This window comes from Nothoprocta perdicaria, unplaced genomic scaffold (assembly GCF_003342845.1).
Source record: "Nothoprocta perdicaria isolate Ctin4 unplaced genomic scaffold, notPer1 scaffold_11, whole genome shotgun sequence".
NCBI lineage: Eukaryota > Metazoa > Chordata > Aves > Tinamiformes > Tinamidae > Nothoprocta > Nothoprocta perdicaria.
In genome coordinates this window covers 1,820,761-1,840,149 of record NW_020454205.1, presented here as the reverse complement: position 1 = coordinate 1,840,149, position 19,389 = coordinate 1,820,761, and the positions used below count along the sequence as shown (strand labels likewise).

Here is a 19,389-nt window from a genome sequence, read left to right as displayed (position 1 = left end):
GCAGGCGCAGGGGGCGGGCGGCCCGTGACCTTGCCGCGCGTGTCCTGGGGAAGCAGACACGCGGCCGCCCGCCCGCGCCGCGCACTCGCATTTTATTGCATTTGTGCCTTTTTGTTGCGTTCTCCCGCTCATTGTAGAAGGCGCTGTGCGGCCCTCTGATACTCACGCGTTTCTACAGTTTCTTTTTGGTTTTTCAGACATGCTTCGCTTACCTACGCTACTCCGCCGGGCAAGGCCAGTGTCCAGAGCCCTGGCCCCCCATCTAACACGAGCCTATGCCAAAGATGTGAAGTTCGGAGCAGATGCCAGGGCTCTCATGCTTCAAGGCGTTGATCTTCTAGCAGATGCTGTAGCCGTTACCATGGGGCCAAAGGTAACAGGAGGTGTAATATTAATGCTTTGATCTCGATCAGAATACAGCAGCGGAAAGCCGTTGTTTCTGCCAAGATAAGAGCTGCCTATTTTCCCGCCTGCCTCTCTGTAGGACAAAGATAGGAGCGTGGAAGCGTTGCTGCAAGCAGCCATGTTCTCTTGTCCGCAGAGCCGCGCACGTGTCCTTGATGGGCGCCGCTCTGAGAGGCGCAGTGCCTTTGCTTCAGCACTGTGTGGGAACGCAGCCTAAATGGCGAAATGGAGCGTGTGCCCAATTACCTGCCGTGCCCCACTTGGGGCTTTATAACAGTACCCTTGATAATAGCATTATATGTGCCTTTCTGTATAGTCTGAGGTGGTTCAACTTGAAAATGATTTTAAGAAATCAGTTTTTATTATCATTAGGTTAAATTTATAATCAGTATTAGCAAATATAATATTTCTAATAATATGAAAGAAGTATTAAACATGTAATACCAAATTTTTCATTGCGGATTTTACCAGTTAATAAAAAAGGAAACATCCATGTTAGTGACATTCATTTGTGCTTCTTTTAAGAAAGAGCATTCGTGGGGGCCGATCTCCTCAAGGTCAGGTTTTCTGCATGGTCAGGCAATGTACGCAGGTCCTGAAATAAAAAATGTTTCTTAAGGACGAAGGAGATTTTCTTTAGGTCCCCAGGAATAGCTGTGTCAAGTTAGTGCTAACACAGTGGGTAATAGTGGTCATGTGTTAGTGGTGTATAGGGAATGATGGGGAAAGTAGTTGTAAACTGCAGTTCTCTGGTGGTTTTTGCATACTGAGCAGCTGCACTGAATTGTTTAAGTACTTAATAGGAGTAAAATTATATAGTGACAATTCTGCCTCACAAAATAGTAAAATGAATATTCAAAGTAGGTGGGCACAATATATCCTGACAGTATAGGGAGGATAGGACTTTTCAGGCTGCTTGTTCTCTGTGAGGTTACTTAGTTTTGGTTAGCATATTTTTTTACTGAATTAGTTCTGTTGAAATGGAAAAATGCAGTGAACTAGGTAGGCAGAGGTAAAGGCCCCATCATTCTGGCATGCTAGGGCTGCTTTCCATAGGTGTAGCTCTCCTAAAAGGAACAAAGTTTCAGCTGAGCTAACTTGCTTTTGTATCAGCTGATGTGAATGTCTCAAGAGTGGTCTTAATGCACTGGTTAAAGGGCAATTCCTGATGCAACCTCCTGCAACCTTGTGGGGTTTTACGCTCCTGTGCCCTCACTTGGAGTCAGGTGTTACCCTCTGTACGTTCAGAGGGCAAGCAAGATCAGTGCTGCTAATGCCTGCTTCAGCTTCCTCTGCTTTGAAGAAGCATTAAACTGGCAAGGAACTTCCCTTTTGACATATTCTACACTTAAAGCATTGTGGTTTATAGTCTTTCACAATGCTGTATACATATACATACATTCTAGCAGATTTATTACTTCATCAGAGTCAGGCTATGCAAGTGCTGAGGTCCTTGATATGCAGGAAGGATTGCCCAAAATACTGATGTATTTACTGCCAGTGTGCTTTTATCCACAAACACATGCAACTAGGAGGGCCTGATCAGAACATTTAGCGTAGCTGGATACAAAGATTTTGTTCTGCTGCTCTCCTTACTCAAAGTGTTTGCTTGGTAGCTGTAAGGCGAGGTGAAAATAGAGAATAGACTCGAGCAAGACAAGTACTACATGAAGAACTTCTCAGCTGCAGAATTAGAAATGTGCAAACTCATCAATTCAAAACTGTTCCCTGAAGCTTAGCCTTTTCTTTGCTGCCTCTAGTGCTAGTTGTGCTCCAGAAGCAGAACCGCCTCTTGCAGGGCAGGCATCCAAAACAAGTTAAGCCCTGGAGTCACGTGTGGGTTGGCTGCTGCGTGCAGGCCCCATGCCGCTCTGCCTGAGGAACTCTGTGCCGGAGCAGCAACTACTGAGTCCTGAGCTGGGTGCCAGGCACAGCCCTGCTGGAGCCTGGAGCTCTGCTGGAGCCTGGAGCCCAGGCCAGCCTGGCACATGAGGAGGAGCTTCCCCACAGAGCCGCAGCCATGAGGCTGGGCCTTTGCTCTCCCTGCCCTCTCCCCAGGCTCCAGCCACCCCAAGCAAGGGTGGCTCTGCTCCTTACACTCCTTTCCCTCCAGCTAAAACTCTGGAGGGTGATTGACTGGGACAGGTATTCAGGCTATTGAATTCAGCTGGGAACAAGCAGCCTTCTGGCCAAGGTGTGCCTGCTCTGTGGCCCCCTCTGCAGTCCATGGTGTCCTATGTTTACTGGGTCTGTGTATGTGTATATATGTGTTTTCTTTTTAATAGTTGGTTTAATTAAAACCAAATTCAAGCCAGGAGAAATAAAGCTTGTCAATTTGTAATATTTGAAAAGTTAAATTTAATGCAACACATTGACACTCAGATTTGTTACTTATTTTAATTTGTTTGCTAATCAGTAGTAAGATTTGCAAGTGCCTTGCTTTTTTTTTGATTCCTTTTTTGGTTCTTTTCTCAGTAAATGAAAGAAATTATTAAAGAAGGAAATACTGTTATTAAGGAGAGTTTTTTTTAAGACCAGTTTTAATTGCGGACTCCTTGAGTTGACATTATTAAGCATTACATTAATTACAGTAAAATATCTTTTTTGCAAAATACTAAAAACAGAGAAAAAAATCGTAAATGTATAGGTCTGGAACAAGGCCCAGCAGAAAGCTGATCTCAGTGATATTTCTGTTCAACTGTGGTTGTTTAGGAAGGTTTTCATCTTGCACAGAACTTCTACAGAAGCTGTTGGGTCATGTGCGCATTATAATAATATTTGTTCTTGACCCTTCCAGGGAAGAACTGTCATTATCGAGCAAAGTTGGGGAAGCCCCAAGGTGACAAAAGATGGCGTGACAGTAGCTAAGGCCATTGACTTGAAAGATAAATACAAAAATATTGGAGCCAGGTTAGTTCAAGATGTTGCCAACAACACAAATGAAGAAGCAGGAGATGGTACCACCACTGCAACGGTCCTTGCCCGCGCTATTGCCAAGGAAGGCTTTGAGAAGATCAGCAAAGGAGCTAATCCTGTGGAAATCAGGAGGGGTAATTTTTTTTTCCCCTGTGTTTATAGTGTTTTATCACTAAGTTTTGGGTTTGTTTTTATTCTGCAAATTTGATTTGCTTAATATACCTCCTTGTTGAAGAGCCATCTGAAATTTGGAAAGCTGTGTGAAAGAGCAGCTGTGTAAAAAGCTGCTTTTTACTCTCAAGTGGCTACGTGTGTGTGATTCTGAATTTTTTTTTCCTAATCTTATTATATTGGCTGCACTTGACTTGTGTCATGGGTGATTTTAATTTAATGCATTTCTGCACATGCCATAAATTAACATCTTCATATATGTCACACCAACTCCAGAAAACTAGCACGGGCTATTCAAGTAACAATGTAAAATAAGAACTGCCAGTCATTTGTGGTCTTGAGCTTGCAAGCCGTGTGTTTGTGTAAAGTGAGCTGCTTTGGGGTCTGAAACCTACCTGTTAGGTGCCATGTCCATAGTTTAATTCACTAGCATTTCTTTCACATATTTGTAGGCGTGATGCTTGCAGTTGATGCTATCATAACTGAACTGAAGAAGCTATCCAAGCCTGTTACAACTCCAGAAGAAATTGCACAGGTGAGGTTTGTTTAGTTAGGGTGCTTTTTTTAATTACTTAGCTAGATTTTAAACTTTTGCTCCCTAAGTACTTTCGGGCCACGATGCTGTTGATGTGATACGATGCATGATGTGATGCAGTTGGCTGCCCTGTCCTCTTAAGGAATATTAGAATTGAGTAAGACTTTCTTGGTTTTCTGTCTTCATAGAAAGAAAATAAATAATTGGTATTGTGAAGTGAATTAAAATGCCTTACTGTTTTGTTGCCGTTCCAGGTTGCCACAATATCAGCAAATGGAGATCAGGAAATTGGTAATATAATTTCTGATGCAATGAAAAAAGTTGGACGAAAGGGCGTAATCACTGTCAAGGTAAGAGTTAGCCAGCATATGGAGTAAGTGCAAAGTGACTGTTCACAGATAGTGCTGGTTTTTATGGCGTGTGGTCGCTCACACACATTAATTGTTTATTTCTCTCTTTTCCACTCGTTAGATCAGGTTTTTATAACTGTTCTTTCTCTTTTATGTTGGGGAGGAATCACATAAAACAAAGTGATTCAGCGGCTTTGTTTTCTTGTGCATAGCATGCTAAAAATGTCCTTGGGCTTTTGGTAGTAAATACAGAATTTCTTATATGGACTTGTATCCAAACAGGATGGAAAAACCCTAAATGACGAATTGGAAATAATTGAAGGTATGAAATTTGACCGAGGCTACATCTCTCCATATTTCATTAATACAACCAAAGGTGAGTAAACGGAAACAAACATCAAGTCCCTTATAATAATGTATTATATAAGCTTTTATAATAACCTTCATTATGTAACCTTCATAATAACCTATTCTAGATTTTTTACAACTTATTACACCGCTTACCAGAGCGATAGGACAGTGGGCTCCATGCCCACCAGAACTTTATAACCCTGGGTAAAACCTTGGTGTGTCATTTTGCCCTGTGCTGAATGTGCTCATTGCCCATGGCAACATCCAGCTGGCCCTGCAGCACTGCAAATGGTAGTAAGCCAAGGACAAGACATCTCATATCCTTGCTAGTGCAATTGGAAAGTCTTAAAAGTCAGTACAAAGTAGCTCCTGGAAGGTTTAGAGAGTAGTGCATGTGTTTTTATAATCAGATGCTTCACATAATGTGTCATGTTTCTGCAGGACAGAAATGTGAATTCCAGGATGCTTATCTGTTAATCAGTGAAAAGAAAATTTCTAGTGTGCAGTCCATAGTTCCAGCTCTTGAAATTGCCAATGCTCACCGCAAACCTTTGGTCATTATTGCTGAAGATGTGGATGGAGAAGCCCTCAGCACTTTAGTCTTGAACAGGTAAAGTTTGAAGTTCAGACTTCTAGACTAAAAAAGCAAATGCTGCTTTTGCTTTTTTGTCCTTTTAAGCAGTACGCTCAGAAGTGTATGTTTAAATCTATTACAATGTTGTATTGCTTTACAGTGTAAACAGTAGCTATTGCAGATAAATTATCTCTGGAGCAGGATTTTAGTGGTTTTATAACCAACCTTTTGATCCAAAGCAGCAGCTTAGGTTGTGAGTGAATAGAATAATTGGTTTTAGTAAATTGAGTGAATAGAATAATTGGTTTTAGTAAATTGATTTGTTCCCTGAATGTGTTTGAAATCTTGCTGTTTGAATTCCCCTCAGACTGAAGGTGGGTCTCCAGGTGGTTGCTGTAAAAGCACCAGGTTTTGGTGACAACAGGAAGAACCAGCTTAAGGATATGGCAATTGCTAGTGGTGGTGCCGTAAGTAACACTGTTCTGCCTTGCTTTTTCCTCTGAGAAATGCTCGTGGTATTTAAGGAGGTGAATGACTTCAAATGCTAGGCCCATGGCTTGCATGCATTGCCTTGCAGGCTCTTGTTTTTCTTTCAAAAGTAAAAGTCTCTTAACACTTATTTTGTTGTTCTTAAAAATACACTGCATGGTTTCCTTTATGCTCAATGCAAATGTTTTAATACTTGTAACTGCATTTGGGCTTATGTTAGTGTAGCTAGTTTTGGTTAGTGTCCTACTGTTTTTATACATGCTTTAAAAATAACAGCATTATACTGGGACTCAAAGTTAGTTACTGAAATCAATCTGCCCGTTGAAGTGAAGCACAAAGCAATAAAACCAGTAAATTCTAACATCAGTTTATTGCCAACATATGTCACTTGAAATAGAAGAATCATCCTGTTAACTTGTCACACTAAATGAGTAAGTTTTGTCTGTAGTGAGTCGTGTCTAGATTGTGTTGGGGAAGGGGCTACTTCAAGGCAGCTGCAGTAGCAGTGTGTGTTGAATAACAATTCTGCATATGGAAAAGCTGGGAGTCCTGACTTCTGTAATTTGCTGCAGGTATTTGGAGAAGAGGATTTGACCTTAAATATAGAAGACATTCAGCCTCACGACTTTGGTAAAGTGGGAGAGGTCATTGTGACAAAAGATGACACCATGCTTCTAAAGGGCAAAGGAGAAAAGGCTCAAATAGAAAAACGCATCCAAGAAATCATTGAGCAGCTGGAAGGTACTACAAGTGACTATGAAAAAGAGAAACTGAATGAGCGACTGGCCAAACTCTCTGATGGGGTGGCAGTACTGAAGGTGAGAATGAAACTTAGGACTAAAATGTTAATAGCGACAAACAAAATTCCTCTTTGACTAATATTCTCACTAGTTGTTCAGACTTTCCTGTTATAGGAAGTGGCTTGCAGGTGACGGTGGCCTTTGAGAACAAGCAGTGCCTGCATATTGCTGATAAAGCAAAAGACAGACAAGGTGCAGCTTCAGTCAGGAAAGTAGTCTGTTTCCTCTGTAGGTTTGAGGGTAGACGGGAAGAAAAACCTGCATTGCTGTGGGCTTAGTACGTGCCCAGTATCTCAAAGAACAGCTTGGAGCTGGAATGCCCTCAGAGTAAGCTACAAGAAAGGGTGATTATCAGCTCTTTATTCTTTATCTCAGCTACTACTATTTGCCTCTCTATTAATCTTGCCAATTGATTTGGATAAGGAACTTGGCTTATTGCAGTGCTCTACTTCATGTATGAACATGATGGAAACACCAGATTAGTGGGCAGGCTTCTCAAAGATGGAGGTGAAGAGGTGATTTTCAATATGGAAAAGCACCTCTTCGGTTTTTAACTCTTGAAATAGGAAAGTTGAGTCATGAAATGACTTGTGCTGCAGCAGTATTATGGTCTGCAGAGCTCTTGCAAGCAGGCACGTGTGCACTGTGAGACGTGGCTTCCCATTGTAGGTGGGTGGCACAAGCGACGTGGAAGTGAATGAGAAGAAGGACAGAGTTACGGATGCGCTGAACGCCACTCGCGCTGCCGTGGAGGAGGGCATCGTTCCCGGCGGCGGCTGCGCCTTGCTGCGCTGCATTCCAGCTCTGGATGCTTTAACTCCAGCCAACGAAGATCAGAAAATTGGTAAGGAAATTGCTAGAATGTTTGTGTTGAAGAATGTGGAGAACTGATTCTCTTCTGCCCTGAGGCTTTGGAAGGTTAAGTACAGGTCCCTTTGAATGAGTACTTAGATTTTGCTAGCATCAACTAACTCCCTTTGATACGGCAGTCTCCACCTTCCCATGGAAGGAGTTTTCATTGTGGCATTAACTTGACTTGAAAGAACTAATAAAAAATAAAGCAGGAATTGTGAACTTACAATGGAAAAAAATCAGTATTACTGTATTTGTCACAGTGCTAATACGATGTTTGCAGACTGATACCAGCATCATTAAGGGATTGTACAGTAAAGCACATGTTTCCATTTGTGGAACATGGGCCATGTTCCAAAACACCTACTGCAATAATAATCATTTTTATCACTTGCTAAAGTAAAACCAAAACATGCTTGAATATCTCTTTAACAATTTGATTTGTTGATAAATGCAAAACTGAAAAAAGAAGGGTTTATGTTCTTGTTTAGATGATTCTGTATTGATCTCTAGCCGTGGGTGCATGCCTGGGCACTAGGGGAAAAAAAAGAATGTAACCCATAATTCTAAGCATGTATTTCTCTTGTAGGCATAGAAATAATTAAGAGAACACTGAAAATCCCTGCAATGACTATTGCAAAGAATGCAGGAGTTGAAGGATCATTAATAGTTGAGAAAATCCTGCAGAGTCCGGCAGAAGTTGGCTATGATGCAATGCTTGGGGACTTCGTAAATATGGTAGAAAAAGGAATCATTGACCCAACAAAGGTAACTTAAAGCAGCGTCAATTCTTAGTTTTTATTGGTTCCCACCTCCCGTAATAGGAAATAAGTATTAAGTGTTTTCTCCCCTCCTGCTTTCAGGTTGTGAGAACTGCTCTGATGGATGCTGCAGGTGTTGCTTCTCTCTTATCAACAGCAGAAGCAGTAGTGACTGAAATTCCTAAGGAGGAGAAGGAGCCAGCAATGGGAGGAATGGGTGGAATGGGCGGAGGAATGGGAGGTGGCATGTTCTAATTCCTGGGATTCTGATGCATCATGAACTGTGCTGGTTAAGACTGACAGTTCTGGCTTAAAATCTTCAGATGTCAGTGCAGGAGGATGGATAGTGACTGAAGAAAGGCTGGTGTTTAAAAGAATCACTGTAACCTTCAGTTACTGGATTTCATTTAACACGTGTAATTGTTTACAGTCATTGTCCATGCCTACAGATAATTTATTTTGTATTTTTGAATAAAGACATTTGTACATTCCTGATAACCGGGTGCAAGATCCATCTACCGAGGTTCTGATTTAAACTTAATTAAGGCACTGGATATTCTGTTTCAGAATTTATTGGTGCTTGCCATTACTAGGAAGAACTTGGAAGCCACTGTGCGGGAGACTAGACAATTGTGTACAAAGTAGACAAATATACAATTATGTGACCTTTATGTAATAAAACAAACTGCTCAAAAGTTATGAAATGTATCACCTTATTCATCTGTACACAAAGCCATAGTTCTGGGACAGCCCTGGTAAAATACTCCCAAGACTTGCCAGAAGTCCAATATTTGTGCTTCAAAAATAGAGGGCATTTCTTTCCAGGAAACATTCCTTGGTCCAGAATGTTTCTACAAAATATAAATGATTTTAATTTTGGTAATAAATACCTAAGCTGAGCTGACACCACTGTTCTTTGAAGTATTAAACAGTACTGTCAAAATAAGGCATGTGCATTGACTTCCTTTTGCCTTTGACGTGCCAGTTGTTTCAAACAGTGAAACACTGGGTGAATCTTTCCCCGCGCTGTGGGAGAGAAGCGCTTCGGGGCTGGGAAAAGGTAAGTTCTCTTTGGCCTAAAAGGGGAGCGAGGGCAGCTGATGGTATTTTTTTCTTGCCCCTGCTCTATTGATACTGCTCAGATACGGAGAGTGTAGCTACCTCCTTGCAAGTGCCTGGTTGAGGCGTGACTCCAGGTTGAGGAGAGGGTTTGATTTGTTTTGTAGTAGGTACGGCTTGGCGCACTCAAAAATGTTCTGTGTGGTATGTGCTCTAGTCTGTGACCCGGCACGTGGCTGAAACCCTGTTCATATATTAAGTCCTTTGCTTGCTTTTCAGTTTGGCTTCCCAAAACTTCCAAAAAAAAGTGTTCCTAAATTCCATGCTGTGGGTTTTTCTTTTTTTTTTTGATTGTCTCAATGTACACCATGACAGTTTCTTAGCCATGTTTAAACTGACCCCTTAATCCCACTGTCCCTTTCCCCCAACTTCCCACCTCTGGTAAGACCTGCCCTTCATCCCTGGCACCTCTGGAATTTTCCTTGCTGTATCTGGAAAACACTCTCTGTTGTCCTGGACCGTTCAGGTCCTGCAGCCTCCTCTCTGGTGCTCAGCAGCACAGCCAGCAGCCCTGCCCCTTGCTGTTCTGCAGTGACTGCAGCTTGCAAATGCTCCGGAATGGAGCCGTTCCAACCACGGAATAAACCCAACTTCACCATTCACTTTATCTCCACAAAGAAGCCTGGTAAAACTCAAGGCAGAGATGGAAAGGATGTTACTTGTTATACCTGATCACTGAGCTCAATAATTGCAGTAAGGTAAAAAGAACCACAGAAAAGAGAATCCAAGGGAGAGCTGGCCCCGTGTGGCTGCACTCACAAGCTGCACCTGGCTCCACAGTGCAGCAGCCTACTTAGTGCTTGTCCTTGGCTGTGTTGAGCCTGCAGTGAAGAATAACTAGTTCCTTCTTCCCTGGAATTTGGTGTCTGTGATGCAATTTTCACTGCAGTAACTAACTACTAATTTAGTATATAGCTGGAACTGGGCACAGCGATGTTGGGTCCCATCTAGGCTGCCCACGTGGCTGTGCAGAACGGTGAAATGGTGCTAGGAGGCAGGTTCATCTTAACCAAACTGAATTGCCCAGGCAGGTAAGAACTAAGTGGAGCTGAGGCTGCTGCTCTCAAAACTTACAATATCCCTATACCCGATATAGGCTTAAGGCTGCTGCCTTTTTTTTTCCCTTTTTTTTTTTTTTTCCCCTCCTCTCTCTCCTATAGCAATAACTGATAAGAATTCCACAGCAGACCGAGACTTCTGGGCTGAGCTTTGCCATCTACTTGGATCAAACACATCTGCCACTTGGTTCTTTCACAGCATTTTATACTCCAAAGCCAGAACGTGAGAATTTCCTTTCACTTGGCCTGAGAAGCTAAATTAGTGCTGGTAAGTTACATTCAAACTACTAATAATTTAAATTTGAGTTAATATATTACAAACATTGTAAAAATATAAGCATAGATAAAGGAGAATACCTGATGTGATTACACAAACCATTTGACAGGTTAATAAATGGCAATTTCAGTTACCTTGTGTTACAGTAGCTGCCAGTCTGTTACTGCTAACACTTTAAATTGCACTTGATTGTAGCATGAATATTCCTCTATGTACATCTGGCTGAACATGTGCGTGTTTTGTACAATAGTAAATTACAAAGTTCAGATATCAGAGCGATGTCCCCAAAGGAGCATCGTACCTCTTGCATAAATAAAATGTACATACAGATTTATAATAGAAGCTGCTACAATTTCCCTTTATGTGTGATGAATTTCATGAAGCATTAGCTCCCGAGGTATGGTGGTTTCTGGGCCGTGCAGTTTAGATGCTCTTCTTTCAAAGGCAGCGACCATCTGCTTCACCACTTCATCAAAAAACAGTGTAGCAAGTTGAGAGTGTAGCAGAGAACGAAATTCAAAAGAGACCTGTTAAAGAAAATTGAAAAGAATTTTTTTGTGTGTCCAGTGTGGTGGCAAAATGTTTTTACAAATAGATAATAGTCTCCACTTAGTCTGTAAGCAAGCTGTGAGAGAACAGCTTAAAATTGAACTATGTGTACACGTGTATGTGCATAAAAAAGCCTTAAAGGTCAGAGGGATGTCTCTAGCTTTTTCCCGTAACTTTGTTTCCTCAGCCCTCCGCAGTAATTGTGCCCATTTGCCTAAACCAACTGTATTTGATTTCATGAAGGAATGATGCATGATAAGACATAAGTACAAGAGTTGGAAAGTTAAAAGCTATTGGTCAATGGCAGTAACTTGGATGTTTTGCTCACAGAATTCACCTGCAGACAAAAGTTGTTCAAAGACGACCATGCGTGGATACGATAGCAGACAAACGGAGATTTTCAGGTAAGGTGAAGCTAGCCCAAAAGTGATTTAATTTAAAAATCTGCGCTAAAATCAGACCTAGAGCAACCTGGCAGATGTGGACTAACGTTTGTGTTCCAACAAGAGCAATTGCTGACTAGAAATGCACGTTACCACTCCGGTGAACTTTGCCACTCATCTTTTCCCAACCTGAAGGCAGAGCCTTGCTGCAGGACTGTGCGCGTCACGTCCCCCGCTCCGTCCTCAGCACTGCAGGGACTGGCCCTTCCAGAGTACGGACGGAGCGGGAAGCCCTCCGTAAAAACTGCTGGGCTCCAATCTGACTTCCATGTTTCCCTTTAGCTGCTGAACCTTGCCATTAAACTGGAGCTGCCGTTGTCAAGGTTATGGCAGGGAGCAGAAGGGAGTTTGCTTTCTATCTCCACCAACAAAAGCCAGGGTCAGGACAGCAGCAAGGTCACCGATATCAAATGACCTTCTCTTTCCCTTTGTGCTCTGCTGGCCTTGGCTCTCGATAAAGAACGTTCCCCTCGCGCTGCGCTGTTGAACTGGGTACGTGGCTCCCAGAAATGCCAGGAAAGAAAGCAGGGGTTGCTCTTCTCTAATTTTAACACACCTGCTACAGCATGTTGTTTTGGAGGGAGATTTAAGCATTTCACCATTCTTGAGAATTCAGCACATCAAATGCCAAAGGAAGGTTTCTCTTGAGTTGTTTGGGCAGGAATGCATATTGACTACTGAAGCGATTTACCTGCTTGGACTGGAAGCCAGATGTAGCTTCATTTATACTTACTTGACCTCAAGCAACTGTAAAATGAATCTATGTACCTTTTGAAAGACTGAGACTTGCCATTTAGAGCACAATTTTGCATCATATTTAGCAACTGTGAAAGAATCTCGAGGTATAGCATACAGTTAAAACACATGCAGATGATAACATGTTCTTCATCTGTATACCAAATAACTTAAGAAGTTCTTCATCTGTATACCAAATAAGTGCTGAAGCCTGGCTCCAACTAGGTATGAGGCTCACTGTGTGTGTATACACACACGTGTGTGTCTCCTGGTATGGGGCTGGTAAAGTGCAATACAGCGGCTTGTGGCAAGCAGCATAACCCATAACTTAACATTTTCTAAAGGAAACTGCTGTTCCTGAAATGAAAATTTCCTCTTATCTGAGAGTTAGTAACTGTATACTAGGTTTTCGAGCAGCGTGTTGTGAAATGTTTATTGTCTTTGTCTGCACAGGCCAGGAAGCTGCGTAACACTGAGCAAGGTTAAAACCCCTCAGCGCCTGCCCCTGTGATGCAAAGCCCTGCTCAGCTGCCTGTATTTGCTTCTGTTACCTCACTGAGCCGTAAGAAGTACTGATAGTGTTGCCCCAAGAAGGTGAAAATGTCCTTTTAAAGTCCATTTTCAATTCCCTTTAACTGAAGTTCTCAACCTGAAACGTCAAAAGGTGGCTTCAGTAAAACAAAAAATTAAGAGTGTTTTCCACCCAAATTCCATACTTAGGCTTTAAGCAATTGCTAAATGCTATTTTGTGCAGCTAATTTATGCTTTGGGTTAAAAGTTATGTTACGTCCTAGTCGGTAGCAGTAATTGGCACTGAACACCTTTGCTTGGCGAAGTTTACATGCTATGAGTAAACAATATGCCAAGATAGTTGGCAAATCCCATGAGAAAATGTATTCCCAAGCATCTACTGATTTGATTTCACTGCTGAACCATAAATGCGGTTCATCATTAAGCTGAAAAATGCTAACCCAAGGAGGACAATGCCCTCATTTACAAAATATTCCAAGAGCTGCTTTTCTAATTTATGGTTTAAAGCAGAGTATCCCAGTAGAGGGCAGCAGGATCAACCTATTTCTTTGCACTTCTGTAGGCTCTTCTAAATCCCAGCTCAGTTATATGCCAAATGCAATATTTATTCTCAAAAGTTAGAGAGAGAAGTTATTTATTCTCTCTGAATTACAAAAGCTAAGAAAAAAACAATGTGTTGAAAGACTAACTAGAAAAAAATAGCAAAGCAGTCACTTCAGTTGGAAACAATTTTTGTAGCAGTAAGAGACAGTAAAACAGAGACTAGATAAAAATACAACAGCTTGGGGGAGAAGTGCTATCACATCATAGACTAAAAAGAGGTCATTTCACTCTAACAACACATCAATACATGAAAGAACTTCCTGACTTGTATTTTTACTCAGCCAGCTAACCTGCCGGCCGAACAAGAGTTGAGGAGGAACGTGAGCCAGTACCCACTTTGTGCCAGCAACATCACTTAGGCTGTAAAGCAGTTAAAGGAAATAGCAAAGCCCACAAGTCGGTTTAGTATTGTTGCTTCCAGCTTTGCTTGTCTAAGATCTTGGGCATGTTTAGAACTGCACTGAGATACCGGTCCTTAGAGAGTTTCATTACACGTGGATGCCTCCTGGAGGAATAATGCTCTCTCTGAAAGATCCTGTAGCCACTCTTAGGCAGTAGAGAACAGAAAAATTATGTTGGATATTCGTGACTAAAATTTAACTGGTTTCACAGAGCATATGTTCAGAAAAAAAAAGTGCATGAAAAATAAACACACAATACCATGATTGAAGGGACTCGTTTTATGCCTTTTCTATAGTGTGAGGTGGTTTAGTTATAGTACTTACTGAAAAATCCAATGTGCATGTCCTTGGATACCCAGGGATACCCGGGCTGAAACGCCACACAGTTTCCAAGTGATTAAATAGTTTTCCATCTGTGCAGGATGCCTAAAAGAAAGTTGAAAAGTCCAAGGTGGGATTAAGCTCTTAGAGAAGCGACAACCTGGTGCTACTAAAGTTTGCACTCACATTTGGTTAGACAGTGAGGGCTGTGGCATAATTAATAATTACCCTTACAGTACAGCCAGCCTCAGATCCCATCCACAGTGGCATATAAGGTGAAGTCATTGGATCCCTTTTAAGGGAGAGAGAGGAGCGTGCTGAGAATCATAAAACGGATCTCAAGTCTGATGTGTACAACTGTAATTAACACTATAATCGGTAGAATTTTGAACAGCACTGTTTTAAACAAAGGATGTGGTAAGATTTTTTTTTTTCCCTTTCTTTTGGCATGTAAAAGTAATGTTGTCTGGCTATATATTTAAACCGAAGAGTGCTGATGCAGTGCCTAGCTGCTCCTGCAAGGGAAAGGGAAATGTTCCCTTTAGAAAGAACAAATACCTGGAGCAAAGGCACTTGGCATATTCCCTTTCCAATTCACATCTCCCCTGCACTTAAGAAAAACATCTTGGGTTTTGAGCTATGTCTCCTAAGAGGAAGCCTAGAAAAGGACAGTAAAATTGGATATCCAAGCGGTTATTTTGAATAGAATTTGAATAGAACTTAATTGCTGTTGAGTTAATGCAAGCAAAAAATAGTCAAGATCTGCAAAAAAAAAAAAAACAAAAACAAAAAAGAGCAGTTCTGAAAGGATTCCCAAGTAAAAGACTTTCAATCCTATAAGGCAAACAAGTCACTAAAGTCCAGACCCAATTTTAATTTCTCCCCTTTAATTACTGCACTGATGAACCTGAAAGAAGATGAAGTACAACTGCTTCTCTTCTGAAGCAATTAATTTAAAAAAATGACTTTATTTTTCTATCTTTTTATAAATCTACTGACTCAGAGGTTCTTCAACAGATACTCCACTTAAGATTTAAAGCAGTTTAAAAAGTCAAAAGTAATGAGAGATATTATCAATTTTGCTTAGGGATCTTAAATTACAGTCTTCCAAGGAAATTGTTAAGTCAGTGGGAAGCTGCATTTAGAGGAGCTTGATACAGTGCGAGGTAAGTCTTGTGACTCAAGTAGTCTGTCTTCATTACAAGTTGCTTGTTTCCATTCATGTAAAACTAAATTAAGAATCAAATTAAGAAGGAAATTATTCCACCTATTTGGCAGCCCATGTTTTAATAGCATATTAACCTCTCCCCAGTTAACCTAAAGCCTTTAAATAAAAGCTATACGATTTTGAGCACACAGAGCAATTCCAGAATCAATTTTGATGTTGAAGTGACAGTTTCCTGTAGTATTCTACATTTCTGCCAAATACCACAAAGAAATGGGGTGTTCTACAATTTCTATAAACACAAGTTGAGGAAAGTTACAGCTAGGAAAAAGAAAACAAGAAGTTACCTTAACTAAATGTGGCCTCACTAGGGTAACAACCGATGTGTACCTCTCCAGTACAGGGGGGAATCCTATTTCTAACTGTGCTTTGCAGTATCCAGAGCGCTTTGATAATATATCTGATTTCTTGCACCAAGGAACAAATAGTTTGTAATTCTCCACCAGAGCAACAACTTCATACATTTCCTGCATAGAATACCTGGAAACAGAGATACGGACAGTTAGAAGATGGTTTAACTTTAAATTCAGCTAAATAAATAAAGTTGAAAGGTGGTATAAATTCCACAGGTGGCATCAGTTTTGAGGCTGTATATGCAGTCACCCCAAAAGACTGGCAGTATTTTTGGAAGATTAAAAAAATATATAGCTCTGCTAATTAACGGATAAAAACGTAATAACCTGTTAAAAAAAGGTTTTGCACAGAACAAGCGAAACACCTAAAGACATGCCTCAGTACTAAGGGCTAAGGATTGTTAAGCGTGTCAACAATACTGTGTCTAACGAATGACGCATATGACTGTGCGTAAGAGACAGGTAGGGGCCTGGTTCCATTAACTTAATGGGAGCTTTTTCACTAGCCATAGGGCAAATGAGATTTCAACGTGTTTTCCTGCAATCACATGTTTTTTCATCACCCAACTAATTTCTTTTTTACGATTTGTTTTTGCTGCTCAATTTCAGATTAAAAAAAAAAACCCTACAGTTTCTGAAATTCAGTCCCCTTTTAAGTGCCTAGCTGGGGGCACAGCCACAGGGCCGGGCTCTTCAGAGATGCCTAATCTTTCAACTTCGTGTGTTTCCAGTTAGTCACAGTAAATATGAACCCCCTAAACATGTCAGGCCCCTTTCCACACTACTATACAGACCCTATAATTCTTCTTTCAGAATATTCTTTTCTTTTGTTTACTAGTGGCGCAGTCATGTTGAAGAAATGTCTGGAAAAGGTATGGTTCATTTCAGGTGCTTGCAGCAGAGGAATTCTGGTCATCAGGATACCACAGGAAGCCAAGTGCCTGCAACAGAGAAAATGCTTTTGTTGTGCTTAGAATCAACAGAAAGAAAAGCCAGGGCATTCAGGTGAGACACACAGCAGTGTTAAAGCATTCCAGAAAATATCACCTTTAGAGGGATAAACAAAAGCTCAATAAGAGCTTACAAACTGTTAAAAATAGAAGGGAGATTTTTGCCTTGGGAGAAACTAAGAATAGCTCCTAGTCACCAGGAAGGAGAGTAACTAGCAAGGAAAAAAATACAAAGGCCTCCCATTAAAGACTGTCTTCATGGCAACTTAATACCAGGTAAGAAACTCATGTATTTAATTTGAAGAACAGTTTCTTGCTCGTAAAACCAGGCACAATCTCCAAAATGCTGCCCTTTCAGGACACACAATGAGGAAGAGAAGGTTCCCCTTGGAGATTCCGAGTTGAACTCTGCTCTAATCCCTCTGGCTGCCCTCCATCTCCTCAAAGTCGGTTTCATTTTGGAAATCCTTTCAGAAGGGGCCTTGCTCCTGCAGCTTTTGACATTTATTTCTTCTAGAAATATCACTGTGCAAAGCCTTGTGCGGGGGGCTTTCATAACTAAAGCTTCTTATGTTACCTTTTAGAAATGTTCATAACTCTAAGATTCTCTCCGAGTTTTCTCTAGCTACAAACAGCTATACTAACATTTAACACAGGGGTTAATAGAGCCGTCCTGCTAAATTACTGATTTTGTCCAAATCAGGTTAGTTAAGAGGTAAAATACAAACGTCAAAAACTCTGGTTTGTGGTATCACAAAGTTCAAAAACACTTCCTGCTATCAGTAGTTCTATGTATTAGATGAGTTAAATAGCAACCTGGGTCATCTTCTGTCATCTCTAAACCAACAAGCAGGTCTGGATGCACATGGTCAAAAAGTAGGACCTGAAAATGTCTAGTGCAGTTACAAATTTTAAACCCTCCAAGTTATTATCAACATGTTATTTAAAAATAATGAAACCTGTGAATATAAGGATCTGCAATAATAATCCTGGACTGACCAAGCTGGCTTGTGCAGTCCCTGTATTAGCAATAAATTGGAGTATCACCATCGGCTGCGCTGACCTTTTTAAGAAATAAAGCAACTGTCAGACATAGAGCAAGGTGACTGACAGCACTGGTTTTAAATTGTGACCGCTGGAACTGAAAAGGAATTACCTAAGAGAGAAGTATAGTACTGATATTAAGAAAGTATAAGTCTGCTTGAAAAATCTTTTAGCTACGAGCTCTGTGCATTTAGGAATTGTACCTCAAGGAATGCAGGTATAGTCTGTTTTTTCCCACATTGATGGGAAAAAACATGTTCTAGAAAAGCACTGCTTTGAGAGCAAAGCCTGGAAGGCTGCCACGGTAACGCTGCAGTGAGACCAGTTCATAGGGAAGTCTCAGAGGTTTGGAGCACACCCTGCCCTCTTTGAAACTATTTTCTCCATCTCAAGGCCACGTGGTCCAAGCCAGTTGTCAGGTTTCTTTTGTTGGCTGGTCGGTTTGTGTTGCCATAATGCTACGCAAGTAAATGATCCATACAATTTGATCCGTGTTTCAAGGAAAGCTGTTGACTCTTGTTGGTACGGATGTAGTTTTATCTGAACTGGTTTCAGCTACAAGCGATGTGTTCTAGCTGCGGACAGTCACTGCCCGCGGCCCCGTGACAGCGCCCTTCAGGGAGGGCGAGCCTGAGGCAGGTTACAGAGCTGGCACAGCGGGCGAGACTTCTGTTATCTACAGAAAAACAGATGCCACAAGGCCACGCTCGATCCCGGCGCAGGAAAGCGCCGCAGGAAACCGCTCGGGGCAGCGGACGCTCCGAGGAGCCCTCACCTGCTTCCCAAGCCTGGCCTTGGGCGCCCAGGAAGAGCCAGGCTGCCCTGGCCCGGAACGCCAGGGAACATTCCCACTCACTTACTGCTCCGGCACCATTCCCGACGCTTTATCCCGGCACCTTTGGGCACCAACAGCAGCATCATCAACGGCAAAGGAAGCAATGGTACGGATGGCACACGTACATGAGCAGTATATATACAGGGGTTATTTTTAATTGCGACAGCATTTGCTAAGCTTAAAAGACGGATTTTCTTTTTCCAACTATTTAATCTCCAACTGCTGACTGTAAAGCGTGTGAAACGAGCGTCACGAGCACCCCGTTGTGTTGCGGTTATCTCAACCGTCACCGTGTCACCCGGTGGCCGCTCTATGGTCTACAGGAGTTGGTCACGGCGCCCGTGGGCAGCGGCCCTCCTCAGCCCCACACCGCGAGATGCTCAGTGAGCAGGTCGCTCACGGCTAAAACGGCCCGCCACATTCCTTCAAGGGACACTGGAAGCTTTTGGAAACCTGGTTCTGCCGCGCGGGCTCTCTCTGCTGAACGCGCCTCCCAGTCGCGGCTGCTGCCTTCCTCGCAGGGCGCTATCGGATCTAACACGTCACTTAACAGCAGCCGTTTTACTGAGCGCGGTGGAACCGCGTGGCGTGGCTGCAAACCCACGGGAGAGGTCGGACCGAGGGTTAACGGCGGCGGGTGGCGCCGCCGCCTAACGGTTTCACCGGCCGCCGTTGGGGCCGGGCGGGAGCGCGACCCGCCGCAGCCCCTGCCCGCCCCGGGCGCCGCCGCCTCCCGCGGCC

General features: G+C 42.3%; 2 protein-coding genes across 2 annotated transcripts; one reads left to right on the top strand and one right to left on the bottom strand.

The window, feature by feature from the left end:
• The first annotated feature begins 197 nt into the window (after positions 1 to 197).
• On the top strand, positions 198 to 8,863 carry HSPD1 (heat shock protein family D (Hsp60) member 1). The gene is made up of 11 exons (XM_026048984.1): positions 198 to 373; positions 3,203 to 3,455; positions 3,945 to 4,027; positions 4,282 to 4,377; positions 4,660 to 4,753; positions 5,170 to 5,338; positions 5,670 to 5,769; positions 6,364 to 6,609; positions 7,261 to 7,435; positions 8,033 to 8,211; positions 8,307 to 8,863. The coding sequence occupies exons 1-11, from the start codon at positions 200 to 202 to the stop codon at positions 8,457 to 8,459; spliced, it is 1,722 nt and encodes a 573-aa protein (XP_025904769.1). The 5' UTR covers positions 198 to 199; the 3' UTR covers positions 8,460 to 8,863.
• A 1,171-nt stretch (positions 8,864 to 10,034) lies between these two features.
• COQ10B (coenzyme Q10B) lies at positions 10,035 to 19,217 on the bottom strand. Its single transcript, XM_026049023.1, has 5 exons — positions 19,102 to 19,217; positions 16,614 to 16,760; positions 15,754 to 15,946; positions 14,245 to 14,346; positions 10,035 to 11,185 (listed from the first exon to the last, which is right to left on the bottom strand). The coding sequence occupies exons 2-5, from the start codon at positions 16,733 to 16,735 to the stop codon at positions 11,018 to 11,020; spliced, it is 585 nt and encodes a 194-aa protein (XP_025904808.1). The 5' UTR covers positions 16,736 to 16,760; positions 19,102 to 19,217; the 3' UTR covers positions 10,035 to 11,017.
• Positions 19,218 to 19,389: the final 172 nt, after the last annotated feature.